Genomic DNA, 12,188 nt, shown 5'->3' on the forward strand with positions numbered 1-12,188 from the left:
TTCTGTAACCATTTCAAACTATGGTAATTCGCTGAATATTTGTTAGCCATTACAGGCATAATGCAACTGTTGAGTGACTACTTTCACTCCATCAGCACAATGGACTCAGGAGAGATTTTTTTTTCATAAAGTCTCTAAAAAGTTTGGTGCTGGTCCCTATAATTTCGAAGATTTACTGTTGAGTCTCTCATCAATATATTTTGACTAAACTGCAATTTTGAGAAAATTTTATCTTCTGAGAAGTACGTTAAAACCAGGGGCGTGCCGTGACCTTTCGTGATAGGCAAGCGATGGGTTAATTTTTCGTTTCGGTTAATTTTAACAATTTCAAATATAATATAGGCCTACACACATCCCTACTTACAATAATGTGCATAATGGTGAAGTATCGGGCTTGAGTGTGTGAAGTGCATACATACTGTAAAATCAAATCTTCGGTGCACGGTTTATAAAGAAGAAAAACAGCCTCTCGATGTAAACTTGTAAATTTTAACCATGAAGAAAATAATGATTTACTTGATATTTGAGGGCAACTGTAAATTAAATTACGATCTTTTTTAACCCTGAAAGTCATAAATATCCTATTAGCATAAAGTTTCAATCTTAAATAAACGGACGGGTTTCGGTTTCTCACTTGGCTAGAATTATGAATCATGACTTGTCTTCAGTTGGATGCAAGCGCAGATGTGATTCTGGGAATGCTCATGTCCTTGCACGATCAAGTCACTGTAGCTTGTATAGTTTCATGTTCCTAAATTTGTTTTGAACAAAACACATGGCCAACAAAATAATTTATTAAGATCATTGCTGCCACATAACCACGTAATATTGTTGTACTAAGATGTTTTAAACTGCCTAATGAAAACTTTCCCATCTTTCTTAGTTGGTTTGGTTATGCACAGTTCAGGACACTGTCGCTCATGATTCACAATCACAAGCTCCAACTTTACACCATATGTTCTCGAACTGAATGGTTTTGAAAGAAGGTCCCTAATCAAGGCCTTACCTGCAGCACTGCAAATCGATGGCTCTTCCGGTATGACAACCATGGTGGAAATTTTCAATGTAGGATCATACTTTTACACCAGGTACAAAAACACGACACAAAGAACAGAAAAAAACCCACAATATCACAGTAAAAAACAACATGCGTCCGCAGCACCCACGCTTCTCAATTAACCAGTGTGGACAAATTCTTTCCAACACCCTTGCCAAAGACAGATGCGGTCTTGGTGTTGCTTGCCCTCTGCCTGTTTTCTTCGTAAACGGGGATGGACAGTGTCCATGCAAGAACTGCATAAGTCACTCGAAAAGTGGGGAGAAAGGCGAGCAGTCCTCTTCTTCTAACGTGGTCAGTCGTGCCACATCGCCCAGCGTCATCAAGGGTGTAGCCGGTTTATGTTTCAAGCCAAAAGAACAGAAAATAGAGGAAATGAAAATGTAAATATCTTATAGTAAATAAATTCCATTCTAATGTGTATAAAGGCATTGAAAAACATGAACTTAAGATATCAAAAGTGTTTTAAAAAACAATGCAAGCGGCGCTTGCCCCGCCTTTCCTTACCGCACACTTCTCGTTAAAACATGTAGTATGCATAGAAGTGCATTGTTAAGTATATTACAGTACATTTAAGAATTCGTTAAGAATGCAATTATTTAAACTGAATAAGTGTTAAATAATAAGTTAAATTACTTTTTAACATGTTCCATAGAAATATGTATTATTAATTGCGAATGTTTTGTGTCCTACATTTTGGGACAACATGTCCTACATTTCCCCTATAACGATCTGGTAACCTTAGGTCTGGTGTCAGTATAGGGCAGGTCTGCCATTCTCTGCCATCACAATCTCTACCCTTTGAGGAAGACTTTCTACCAGTTTGCGGTCAACGTTACTTCCATTCCTCTTGAACAATGGTGAACGGCTCTGTGGTGGTGTTTGATCAGTTTGACTTGGATCACAAAGGACATACTCTAACAGATGTTTATTGGGAGTGTGATCAGGGCTCTAATGTGACCAGTCGTATCATTCACTCCCATGTCAAACTACTTGGTTATGGCCCTTTCTTATGGATGGGCACGTTGTCATGCTGGAAATGAAAAGGGCCACTTCCGAACTGTTGCCACAAGGTGGGGAGCACCAAGTTGTTGGTTCAGGGTTCCAGGCACAATACCATGAAAAACAGCCCCATGCCATGATTCCACCCTTGCCAAGTTTCACGGGGGGTCAATACACTCCAGTAAGAACCACTCCTCGGGTATTCACAATTTCTGCACATGTCCATCAGATCGCCAAAATATGTAGCACGATTCGTCACTCCACGGGATGTTTTTCCATTTTCTAGGGACCACTGGCGACTTTCTTTGCACCACTGTAATTGCTGTGCTGCGTTCCAAGTAGTAATCATTAGCTTATGTGCTGCAGCTCTCCCATGGAATAAGACGTGCCACCATCTCTTGCCAGATGGTATTGGTGCTGGCATCACTTCCTCATGCCATTCAAAAGTCTATGGCCACAGTGTCCAATGAAGCCTGCTGGTGTGGCTTCACCACACGTTTGAGCACTCGTCGATCGCTATCAGTCAATTTTTTTGACTTCTCGGGTCGCGGTTTTATCACACCCTCACGTTTCCATTTTACCACTACATCACTGACTTGCACATTATCACAAAACAGATTCTAATGCAGTTCATTAATATTTACATTGATTACCATTTCTCACAACTAACAAAGAATAGACTATGTTGTTTTTAATTATCATAATTGCATCCATAAGTTGGTTCAGTCAACCTATCCAGCTTGTCTGAATTTTTCTATGCACTTGACGTATTAATCCTGTGCTTTTTGATATGCCAGTCAGTTATAGCTCTGGTCCCATTGAAATTTTCATCCGTTTCTCGACACTTTTTATGAGGGGCATTCAAATGAAACTAGGTCACTAGTGTAATCAGTGTATTAAGTGAAAAATGTAGTTATACACATTACACGTACTCAAAAATGTAGATACACACCAGAGGCGTGGCGTGCATGTAGCCGCTGTTACTGTAGGTAACACCAAAATATAAAGAATTGAAGAACCCGTCTTAAAATATTATTACGTACATAAACTGGTAATATTGTTGTAAAGTAAACATTGCAGACTGACATTTTTTCTGACACCGGCAAAAGCGAAGAGGAGGACTGATCCGGTACCCTCCACAGGCAACATGAGGAAAGGGCCTGAGCCCACCCAAGGAAGACTTTCCATCGCGGCGAAGACTGTTACGGCAGGAGGAGGAGGCAGGTTCTTGGCATGCCGTTTAGCCGGCACAGTTGCCGGTGATCCTTACCGGAAACATACCAGTGTTGCCATATTCAATTAACAGAAAAGAGCTAAATTGCCTAATCGGGTCTACCTTACTCTGAAGGTGTCCAGTCACACTGGGGAACGATGGCGCATTGGTAGCGTCGCCGCCTTATAATCAAGGGATTCCGGGTTCGATACCCGGTGGAGGCACAAGTGGTTCGGATCCAACTTTAAACTGTCCCGATTAGCATTACTGTTCATGAAGTGGACTTAAATCGCCAAATCAAAATTTTAAAAAATCAAATCACACTGGGGCAAAAGCAAACTACCAAGTGATATTTTGTATTTACACTAAATATCAGCGATTATGAAAGTCTTCTTTGTCCTTCTTCGACATCATGGGCGAGAAGGAGAGGAGAGGGATGGGTATGGTCAAGGGGTCCGCTGTCCTTCTAAAAATGTCAACCTAAAATTCTATATTTCACACATATAATATTATTTCGGTTACAGGAATTTGTGATAGTTGTTGATAATACTGATTGAGATTGACATACGTTGTCGCAGGAATGCAATAATTTCGGATTGAAGCAATGTTTTTGAGGTGGTAGAACTGTTTTTGGGTGAAAACAATACTTACAAGCATAATTTCCTGATTGTTATCTTAGCACACTCTGAAGTGTCAGGTGTCGCAGGTTCGAATCCTCAGCAAGAAATGGTTATTTCAATGTTCGTTGTTATTATTTTACTTACATAATTATAAAAATTAATAATTACATACACAAAGAAATAATAATTTTATTTCAATAATTCACCATGCATCCTCATCGTCACGATTATCCTATAAAGCGAAAGCCTTAAAGGTAGCAAAGGACGTAAAATATACGAAATAGTAGTGGTGTCAGAAATGAGATTTCAGTGGATTTAGCGAAACATGGGAGTGGGAGTAGTTAGGAAACAGATGAAGACTACATCTACTCTACATATGTCTTATTTGAAACGAAGCCCGACCCTGTGGCCGAGTGGTTATCACATCACGCTGCGATGCCAAGGGTCCCGGGTTCGAATCCCGGTCGGGCTTGGTTGTTTGTGAATGTCCATTAATCAATTTTATCATTTCATCACTCATCCCCATCTTCGCAAATTAGCCAAGAGGCACAAAACGCGAAGTAAAATAAACTAAATCAATCAATCAATCAATTTTGAAACGAAAAGTTTCGCGATTTGGGCAAATCTGGTTTCAAAAGAACTAAGATGGCAACATTAGTAGAACTGGACTTCTTGCAGGTTCCGAGGGAAATATTGGGGAAGGGCCAATGCTGGAGGGTAGGGGGCAAGGAGGGTGCTTCAAGTGTTACAGAAGTAAACAACGGTTTGTGGGAGGGACTGTGCAGTGGGAGTTTTGTGACTGGTGTCTTTCGTCTTTATGTTGTTTTCAGGCATTGTCAATTAATTAATGAAGCTTGCTCCGAGTTCCGAGGTGGAGGGTTCATCCTATCTGGACAGTGTGTGTAATCGTGCGATAGAAGATATTTTGAAGCAATCTTTCGGTTCATTATTTTGCAGAAAAAATCGAAATTGTGGCGAAAGGGAGGCCAAAGCCTATTTTGAACGATTTAAAAACCAAGTCGTCTGCTGGATATGACCAACATTTCAATGTTTCGTGGTATAACGACTATCCGTGGTTATGTGGATGTGTGCAGTTGTCGAAACTCTTTTGTTGGCCATGTACTCCATTTTCGGGTGAAAAAAAAAAGTGTCGAATTCAGATGTGCATAACATGGACCATGACCATGACGCACCCAAAAATTCAAATTCAAATGAAAAACTTCTCTTTATGACAGCATCATAGAACTTTTTTAATTTGATTTGATTGATTTTGCTTCGCTTGTGCCACTTTTGGCTAATTTGCGAAGATGGGGATGAATGATGATATGATTAAATTGATGAATAGACATCACAAATGCTCATGCCCAAGCTAGATTTCGAACCCGGGATCCCAGCATCATATAACTATTTTCAAAGTCGGATTGATCTGCTCTATAAGTAGCCTTCAATGTTTCTGTAAGTATCAAATTACGTATTATTGTGTCAACAACCAATGTTTGTGATTTCAATTAAGTCCTTATGTCAACATTTTTTTTCCTGATTAATAACTTTACCAAAATCTAGTATTGAATTGCATACGTACCAGATTAATATTATATGAACTACTTGGAAGACATTGTGGGGGGAAGGGGGGGCATGAGGTGGGGAGGCGCCCAAGTCTCCCTTAAATGTCCTACTGATAATCGGTAACACTTTTTAAAATCCACGCCACGCCACTGATACACACAGTACACATACTCAAAAATAATCGCCAAAACTGTTTGCACATTTATCCCATTGCGACACAAGCCGGTCGATACCATCCTTGAAGAAGCTAGTAGGCTGCTCTCGGATCCAGGCCTGGACTCATTCACACACTTCGTCGTCCGATGCGAATCGATGTCCGCGAATAGCTTGTTTGAGAGGTCCAAAAACATGGAAATCACACGGGGAAAGGTCTGGACTGTACAGTGGATGTTCCAGCGTTTCCCACCGAAACTGCTGCACTGTCGTCTTCACCGCATTGACCGTGTGTGGGCGGGCATTTTCATGCAGGAGGATAACGCCATTGGACAACATGCCTGGGTGTTTCGACTTGATGGCTCGTCGAAGGTTCTGTAACGTGGCTTGATAACGCTGGGCATTGATGGTGCTTCCCCGTTCCAGGAACTCGACAAGCAGTGGGCCCTTGTGGTAAAAAAAAAAAAAAACGGACATCATGACCTTACCAGAATTGGTGTGCACGGCCTTTGCTTTCTTTGGAGGTGGTGAATTCGAATGTTTCCACCGCTTGCTCTGACGCTTGCTTTCCGGTTCAAAATGGTGACACCATGTTTTGTCAACTGTGACAATACGCGACAGAAAGCCTTATTCCTCCTCATGATAACATTGCAGATGACTCAAAGACAGGCCTATTCGATTTTTCCGCTGTTCGGCGGTCAGGTGGTGGGGAACCCACTGTGCACAAATTTTGCGAAAGTTCAGGTGTTGATGCATGATGCTGTGGGCGGTGCCCACACTAATATCCAGTAACCGATGGATGTCGTCTACGGTGAATCTGCGGTTGTCCAAGACTAAAGCATTCACTTCTGCAATCATTTCCGGTGTGATGACACGATGAGCCTGTCCAGGACGAGCATCGTCTTCCAGTGACTCGCGCCCCTCAAGGTATCGTTTGCGCCATTCCACAACATTTGAACAACTCAGACTGTACTCACCGTACACAGCCTTCATCCATCGATACATTTCACGGCCTCCAACTCCTTCCGCCGCCAAAAAACGAATCACTTCTCGTTGTTCCTGCTTACTCGCCTGCATGTTCTGTACTGGACGATAACTTGTGTGACCACCTTCTCTTCGACATGATACCACAATGGCGCTATGCAACGTCAAATGGTGCACACGCCTCAGTCTCTCGACCAATAGCTGGTGCTACCATACCCGCAGTTACGTGGTGCCACCGTACATGTACGGCACATTTAGACGCACTGACCGGGTTTCATTTGAATGTCCCTCATAGTTTAATGGACACACATGTCTTGGTTTTTATTGTCTTGAGTTAAAAACCCCTTCCACATGTGACAGAGCTCCCTGGGATACACAAAGCAATTTCAACCAACCGAGAAAAATTGGCAACAATATCCTTCCACCTAGATACCAGATAAATACAACATTGGATGAAATGTATTCCTCTGCATGTACCATCTGCCAAACTCTTCAATTTAAAAGTTCCTTCAGCAGTACCTACACATCTAGCAAAATTTTTTTCTTCATGTTCATAAAATGCCATCAAAATGTCTAAATGTTGATCAACTCTTACTACAGGCATCCCTAACAATACAACAGGATCCAAAATTGAGAAATCAGTGCTGTCAGTGGGTAGACGAGACATTATCAATTAAATCCTCCAGGTAACGGTTGCACACTTCCTCTGAATCATTCTTCTCCTTTGTGGAACACTTTACATCAATTCCTTTGTATGAAACCAGATAGTTACTGACCATTTTTGACACTGTTTCAGACACCGTATTATAATGAAAAATTCACTAAAAAGTGTAGTTTTTCTTCCAGTTTGCAAGAATGGGGAATTTAACATCATACAGTTCAAAATCCACAATTGATATAATATTGAGATTTTTTGTACGCGAGGATGGATTGTTTTTGAATCTCTGTGGAAGAAGTCAAACGCAGATCTTCACTAGATGCTTCAAAAATTGAAATTTTAGGCAAACGTGCAATCTTGAAATGCGTAATTGCAAATTTAATTAAATTGTAAAATTCCATTTATATGACACATTTGATCCAAATCCAGAAGTTTAACATGTGTATCTCAAGTATGACCATAGATATAAATTATTATTGACCACTCCTAATATGGTAAACGCGCGGATGACGTATGGTGAGATGCAGCCAATCTCAGAATCAGAGGGCTGCAGGTGACTTGCACAGTGTTGCTGCCAAGCTGCAGCTACATGGTCTACGCTGCGGGAATACTGGAAGTGCGTTCCATTGGTCCAATCGAAAACACTGTGGCAGTGTAAAATTATGAATAAACAATTTATCATATTATGAATGAAATATATTTTCTTTGTATACTTTAGTTATTGTTGTATTTTCTAGCTTTTATCCAATCTTTATACAAACGTCATTTTCTACGTATCATTTTATGTAGCTCTTTTTATGCTGCATAGTGATCCTGACACCAGGGACATCTTTTGGGATAAACCTAGGGTCGTCTTCCATTGCCCCCCCCCCCCAACCTCCAAAACATCTTGGTCCAAAACACTCCCACCACTTCCACACCACTCCCCCCAGCTCACAGGTGCAACAAACCCAGATGCAAGACCTCCCCCACCCTCCTGATCCCCACAGTGGCAGATGAGTTTACCCTTCACCCTCATCTGCAAATCTGTGGCAACTTCTACGTAGGTGAAACCTCCACTCCCTTGAATCTAAGGATCAATAATCACCGTTCCTCTACCCAAAACTCAGATTTCACAGTTGCCATCCACACCAACAGCCATAACACCACCTTCAATAACTGCTTCCGTGTTGCCATCATCCATCTTCTAATCCCCCCCCCCCCCCGCTCTGACACATCTTTCCACAGGCGATGGGAAAGGGCCTATATAGCAGGCATGCACACCACTATATTCCCCGGACTCAACCTAGCCAACCAGTAACCCTTTCCTCTCCTCTCCGAAACTACCCACCCACCTTACAGTAAACACTGGTTAAAGTACTTTTCGTCATCTATCAACTGTTTCTGGCAACACTGATCATAGAGACGCTATGGTCAGTATTTTGTGCCTCTTCTCCTAGTAACGCCGATCTTTTTCCTTCTAACTTGAAAATGCGACTCAGATCGCGAAATATAGAATAATTTCTCTTCGTGTGGTAAGTGTTTACTGTCTCCTTCATCATTATTGTGTGTGTGTGTGTGTTTATATATATATATATATATATATATATATATTACCGGGTGTCCGAGAAGTCTTTGTATGAAAACAAAAATTAACTGTATCCGCTATATGCAACATAGACATGAAAAAATAGTACCAAAATGTTCGGAAACTATTCAAGTTTTTTTTGTTTCAGATTTCTGTACCGTTGCAGTAGTGTAGCAGTGCCAGTGTCCAGCAAACCGGAAATGTACACAAATCAGAAAAAGGCTGAGTGTGTCCTGTGGTTTCACGAGAGCAGGTCACAAAAAACAGTGCAGAGACAGTTTCAAACATCGTGCGTATCTGGGGTAAAGAGCCCCCTCATGAGGTGAGGAAGTCGACCATGGGCAACCCGAAGGTGAACGTTTGGTGCGCGCTGCTGCATGACAGAATAATCGAACCATTCTTTTTCTGTGAGGACACCATAACATCTGGAGTGTATCTCGACATGTTGCAATTGTTTGCTGTTCCTCAATTGCTAGAATACCACCCAGATGTTATCTTTCAACAAGACGGTGCACCGCCACATTGGAGTCTGGAGGTTCGTTCCTACCTTGAACAGACATTTCCTGGAAAATGGATTGGTCGAGATGGACCGACGGCGTGGCCTGAACGATCTCCAGACATAACCCCTTTACATTTTTTCTATGGAGTTATGTGAAAGACAATGTCTACAGAACTCCTGCATCCGATCTTGCAACTCTGCAACAACGGATAACCCAAGTCATCACATCAATCCCTCCTTTGATGTTGGCTAATGCATGGCGAAAAGTTGAATTTCGACTAGATGTACTCCGTGCTACCAAGGGTGCTCACGTGGAGGTTTATTGATTTCTTTCCTATTGCCAATAAAACTTGAATAGTTTCCGAACATTTTGGTACCATTTTTTCATGTCTATGTTGCATATAGCGGATACAGTTATTTTTTGTTTTCATACAAAGACTTCTCGGACACCCGGTATATATTATATATATATACATATACACTTTGGACTTCGACAGCGGGACGGCATGGGTTCAAGTCTGCCTAGGTTTTCGGCTTGTGTATAGGATCTGTGGCAACCTACCATTGTGAGGAAATTGGGGAACTACAAGTGAGTAGCGTAATCCAGTCTTGGAAATCTCCTATAACGGCTTAGGGTTCGACGTGGTAGAAGAACTCCACACCTCCAGGTAGGATTGTGGGAGGGAGACTTGCAGCCAGGAGATAGGCCAAGGCCCTTCCAGGGCTGTCAAGCCATGGATTAGTATTATACATAAAAATGTATTAACATATAGTATTGTATTATTATTAGAAGCATTTGATTGCACAATTCATATTAATTGTGATAAAAAAAGTGGAAGAAAACCCAATGAAAAGTATTTTGTGTCTAATAAGTTTATGCTGTAATGTACATGTAATATGTACTAAATAAATAAGAATAATGTTTTGTAAATATGTGATAAATAAAAGACATGTAAATATGCAAACAAATAAGAAAAATTAGGTAAGGTAAAAAGGTAAAGTTCCCCATGAATCCATCCATGAAAGCACATTTAGAGGATGGGGAGTAGCGCTCCACATATTCTCAATCTCTGCCATTTTGGAGGTGATGTGATCAGCTACATGCTTAGGCCACCTTTACACCCCCATCCCTCCAGGGGTGCCTCTAGGTACCCATTGATTTCAGGCTTGGTGAGCCCAGGAGCTGCTTTATGCAGGGACAAAGTCTGAAAAACTACCGACATTAGATCACCCACCTAGGGAATCAAATTCAGTTCTCCCGAGTGACAGTCAAACACCATACAGACTTTTTTGGGTAAAACGAATACCCCTAAGTGGTAGTATTGCCTGTTTTCACTTTTTTCTCAAGTTTCACATCTATCAAATCTCTACATTCCCTGGATTCCCATTGGGACAAACACAAATATCCATGTCTGAACTGGGATTCAAACCTGGACCCCTGACATTGTAAGTGCACTGTGCTAACCACTCCGCCATGGAGCACAACAGCAGCTCTCTTGTAAGAAAAAATGGACTGAAATAATTCATTTATGGAAAATTATTTTAGCTTGTGCTAAAGGAAACAAAAATACTATTCCCAGCAGGCCACATTGACTCTACAATTATCTACCCAGAGCACCTTACAAAACGTGACAAATTCAAATTTAACGGCCACTTGACTGCTGGCGGATCAACAGGCCTCCTGGGAATACACGCACTTGAACCGCCGACGGTAAAACTGTGCTGGTATAGACAATTCACTAAAATGCCCATGGCAGCTAAAGTGTTAACCTCCTGGAATCTGAGGAGTAATACAAAGTAATACAGAGTAATTTGTGATTTCACTAATGTCACAGCAGTGGAGTATTCTCCCATGTTCTATGCTTCACCAGCGGTAAACCAACTTTTCATATACATAGAAATTTCCGCAAAGTTTGAAGTCATCGGACTTCTATTTTTGTTTTACTTCCATGCCAGCATCGGTGATAAATTTCTATTATATACTCTATGTGATCAGAAGTATCCGGACACCTACCTGAAAATAAAGTTCAAGTTTGGGCAACCCTCCATCGGGAACAATGGCAGTCAATACAGTGTTGGCCCACCCTTAGCCTTGATGACAGCGTTCACTCTCACAGGCATACTTTCAATCAGGTGCCGGAAGGTTTTTCTGAGAAATGGCAGCCCATTCCTCGCAGAGCGCTAAAATGAGAAGAGGTATTGATGTGAATCGGTGTGGTCTAGAATGAAGTTGGCATTCCAAAACATGCCAGAGATGTTCTATGGGTTTCAAATCAGGACTCTGCGCAGGCCAGTCCATTAGTGGGATATTATTGTCGTCAAACCACTCCCCCAGAAGCCCTGCAGTATGGACAGGTGCTCGGTCGTGTTAAAGACACAATGGTCATCCCCGAACTGGTCTTCGACGGTAGGCAGCATGGAAGCTGTTAAAATGTCCACGTAAGCTCGTGCCGTGACATTGCCATGTAAAGCAACAAGGGGGCCAAGCTCCCACCAGGAGAAACATGATCACACTGTAACCCCGCCACCTCCGAATTTCACTGTCGGCACTATACAGGCTGGTAGATGTCGTTCACCAGGCATTCGCCACATCCACACCCTACCATCGGATCGCCACATTGTGTACTGTGATTCATCACTCTACACAACGGTTTTCCACTGTTCTATGGTCCAGTTTCGACGCTCCTTGCACCACACAAGGCGGCGTTTGGAATTTGTCTGTGTGATGTTTGACTTATGGGCAGCTGCTCGGCCATTGAAACCAAGTTGCCGCACCTTGCGCCAAACAGTAATGGTGCTTGGAGTAGATCCTGATGCAGTTCGGAATTCCTGTGTGATAGTGGTGATGGATGATTGATGATAATGCTGT

The 12,188-nt window shown here is 41.9% G+C and overlaps 1 protein-coding gene across 1 annotated transcript; it reads right to left on the reverse strand.

Moving 5' to 3' along the window:
- Positions 1 to 6,238: 6,238 nt before the first annotated feature.
- On the reverse strand, positions 6,239 to 6,688 carry LOC145985655 (protein GVQW3-like). The gene has a single exon (XM_083119723.1). It carries the CDS (start codon positions 6,686 to 6,688, stop codon positions 6,239 to 6,241), a length of 450 nt encoding a protein of 149 aa, XP_082975849.1.
- Positions 6,689 to 12,188: the final 5,500 nt, after the last annotated feature.

The sequence above is a fragment of the Lepisma saccharinum genome, chromosome 3 (genome assembly GCF_977018435.1).
Source record: "Lepisma saccharinum chromosome 3, izLepSacc3.1, whole genome shotgun sequence".
In the NCBI taxonomy this organism is placed as follows: Eukaryota; Metazoa; Arthropoda; class Insecta; order Zygentoma; family Lepismatidae; genus Lepisma; species Lepisma saccharinum.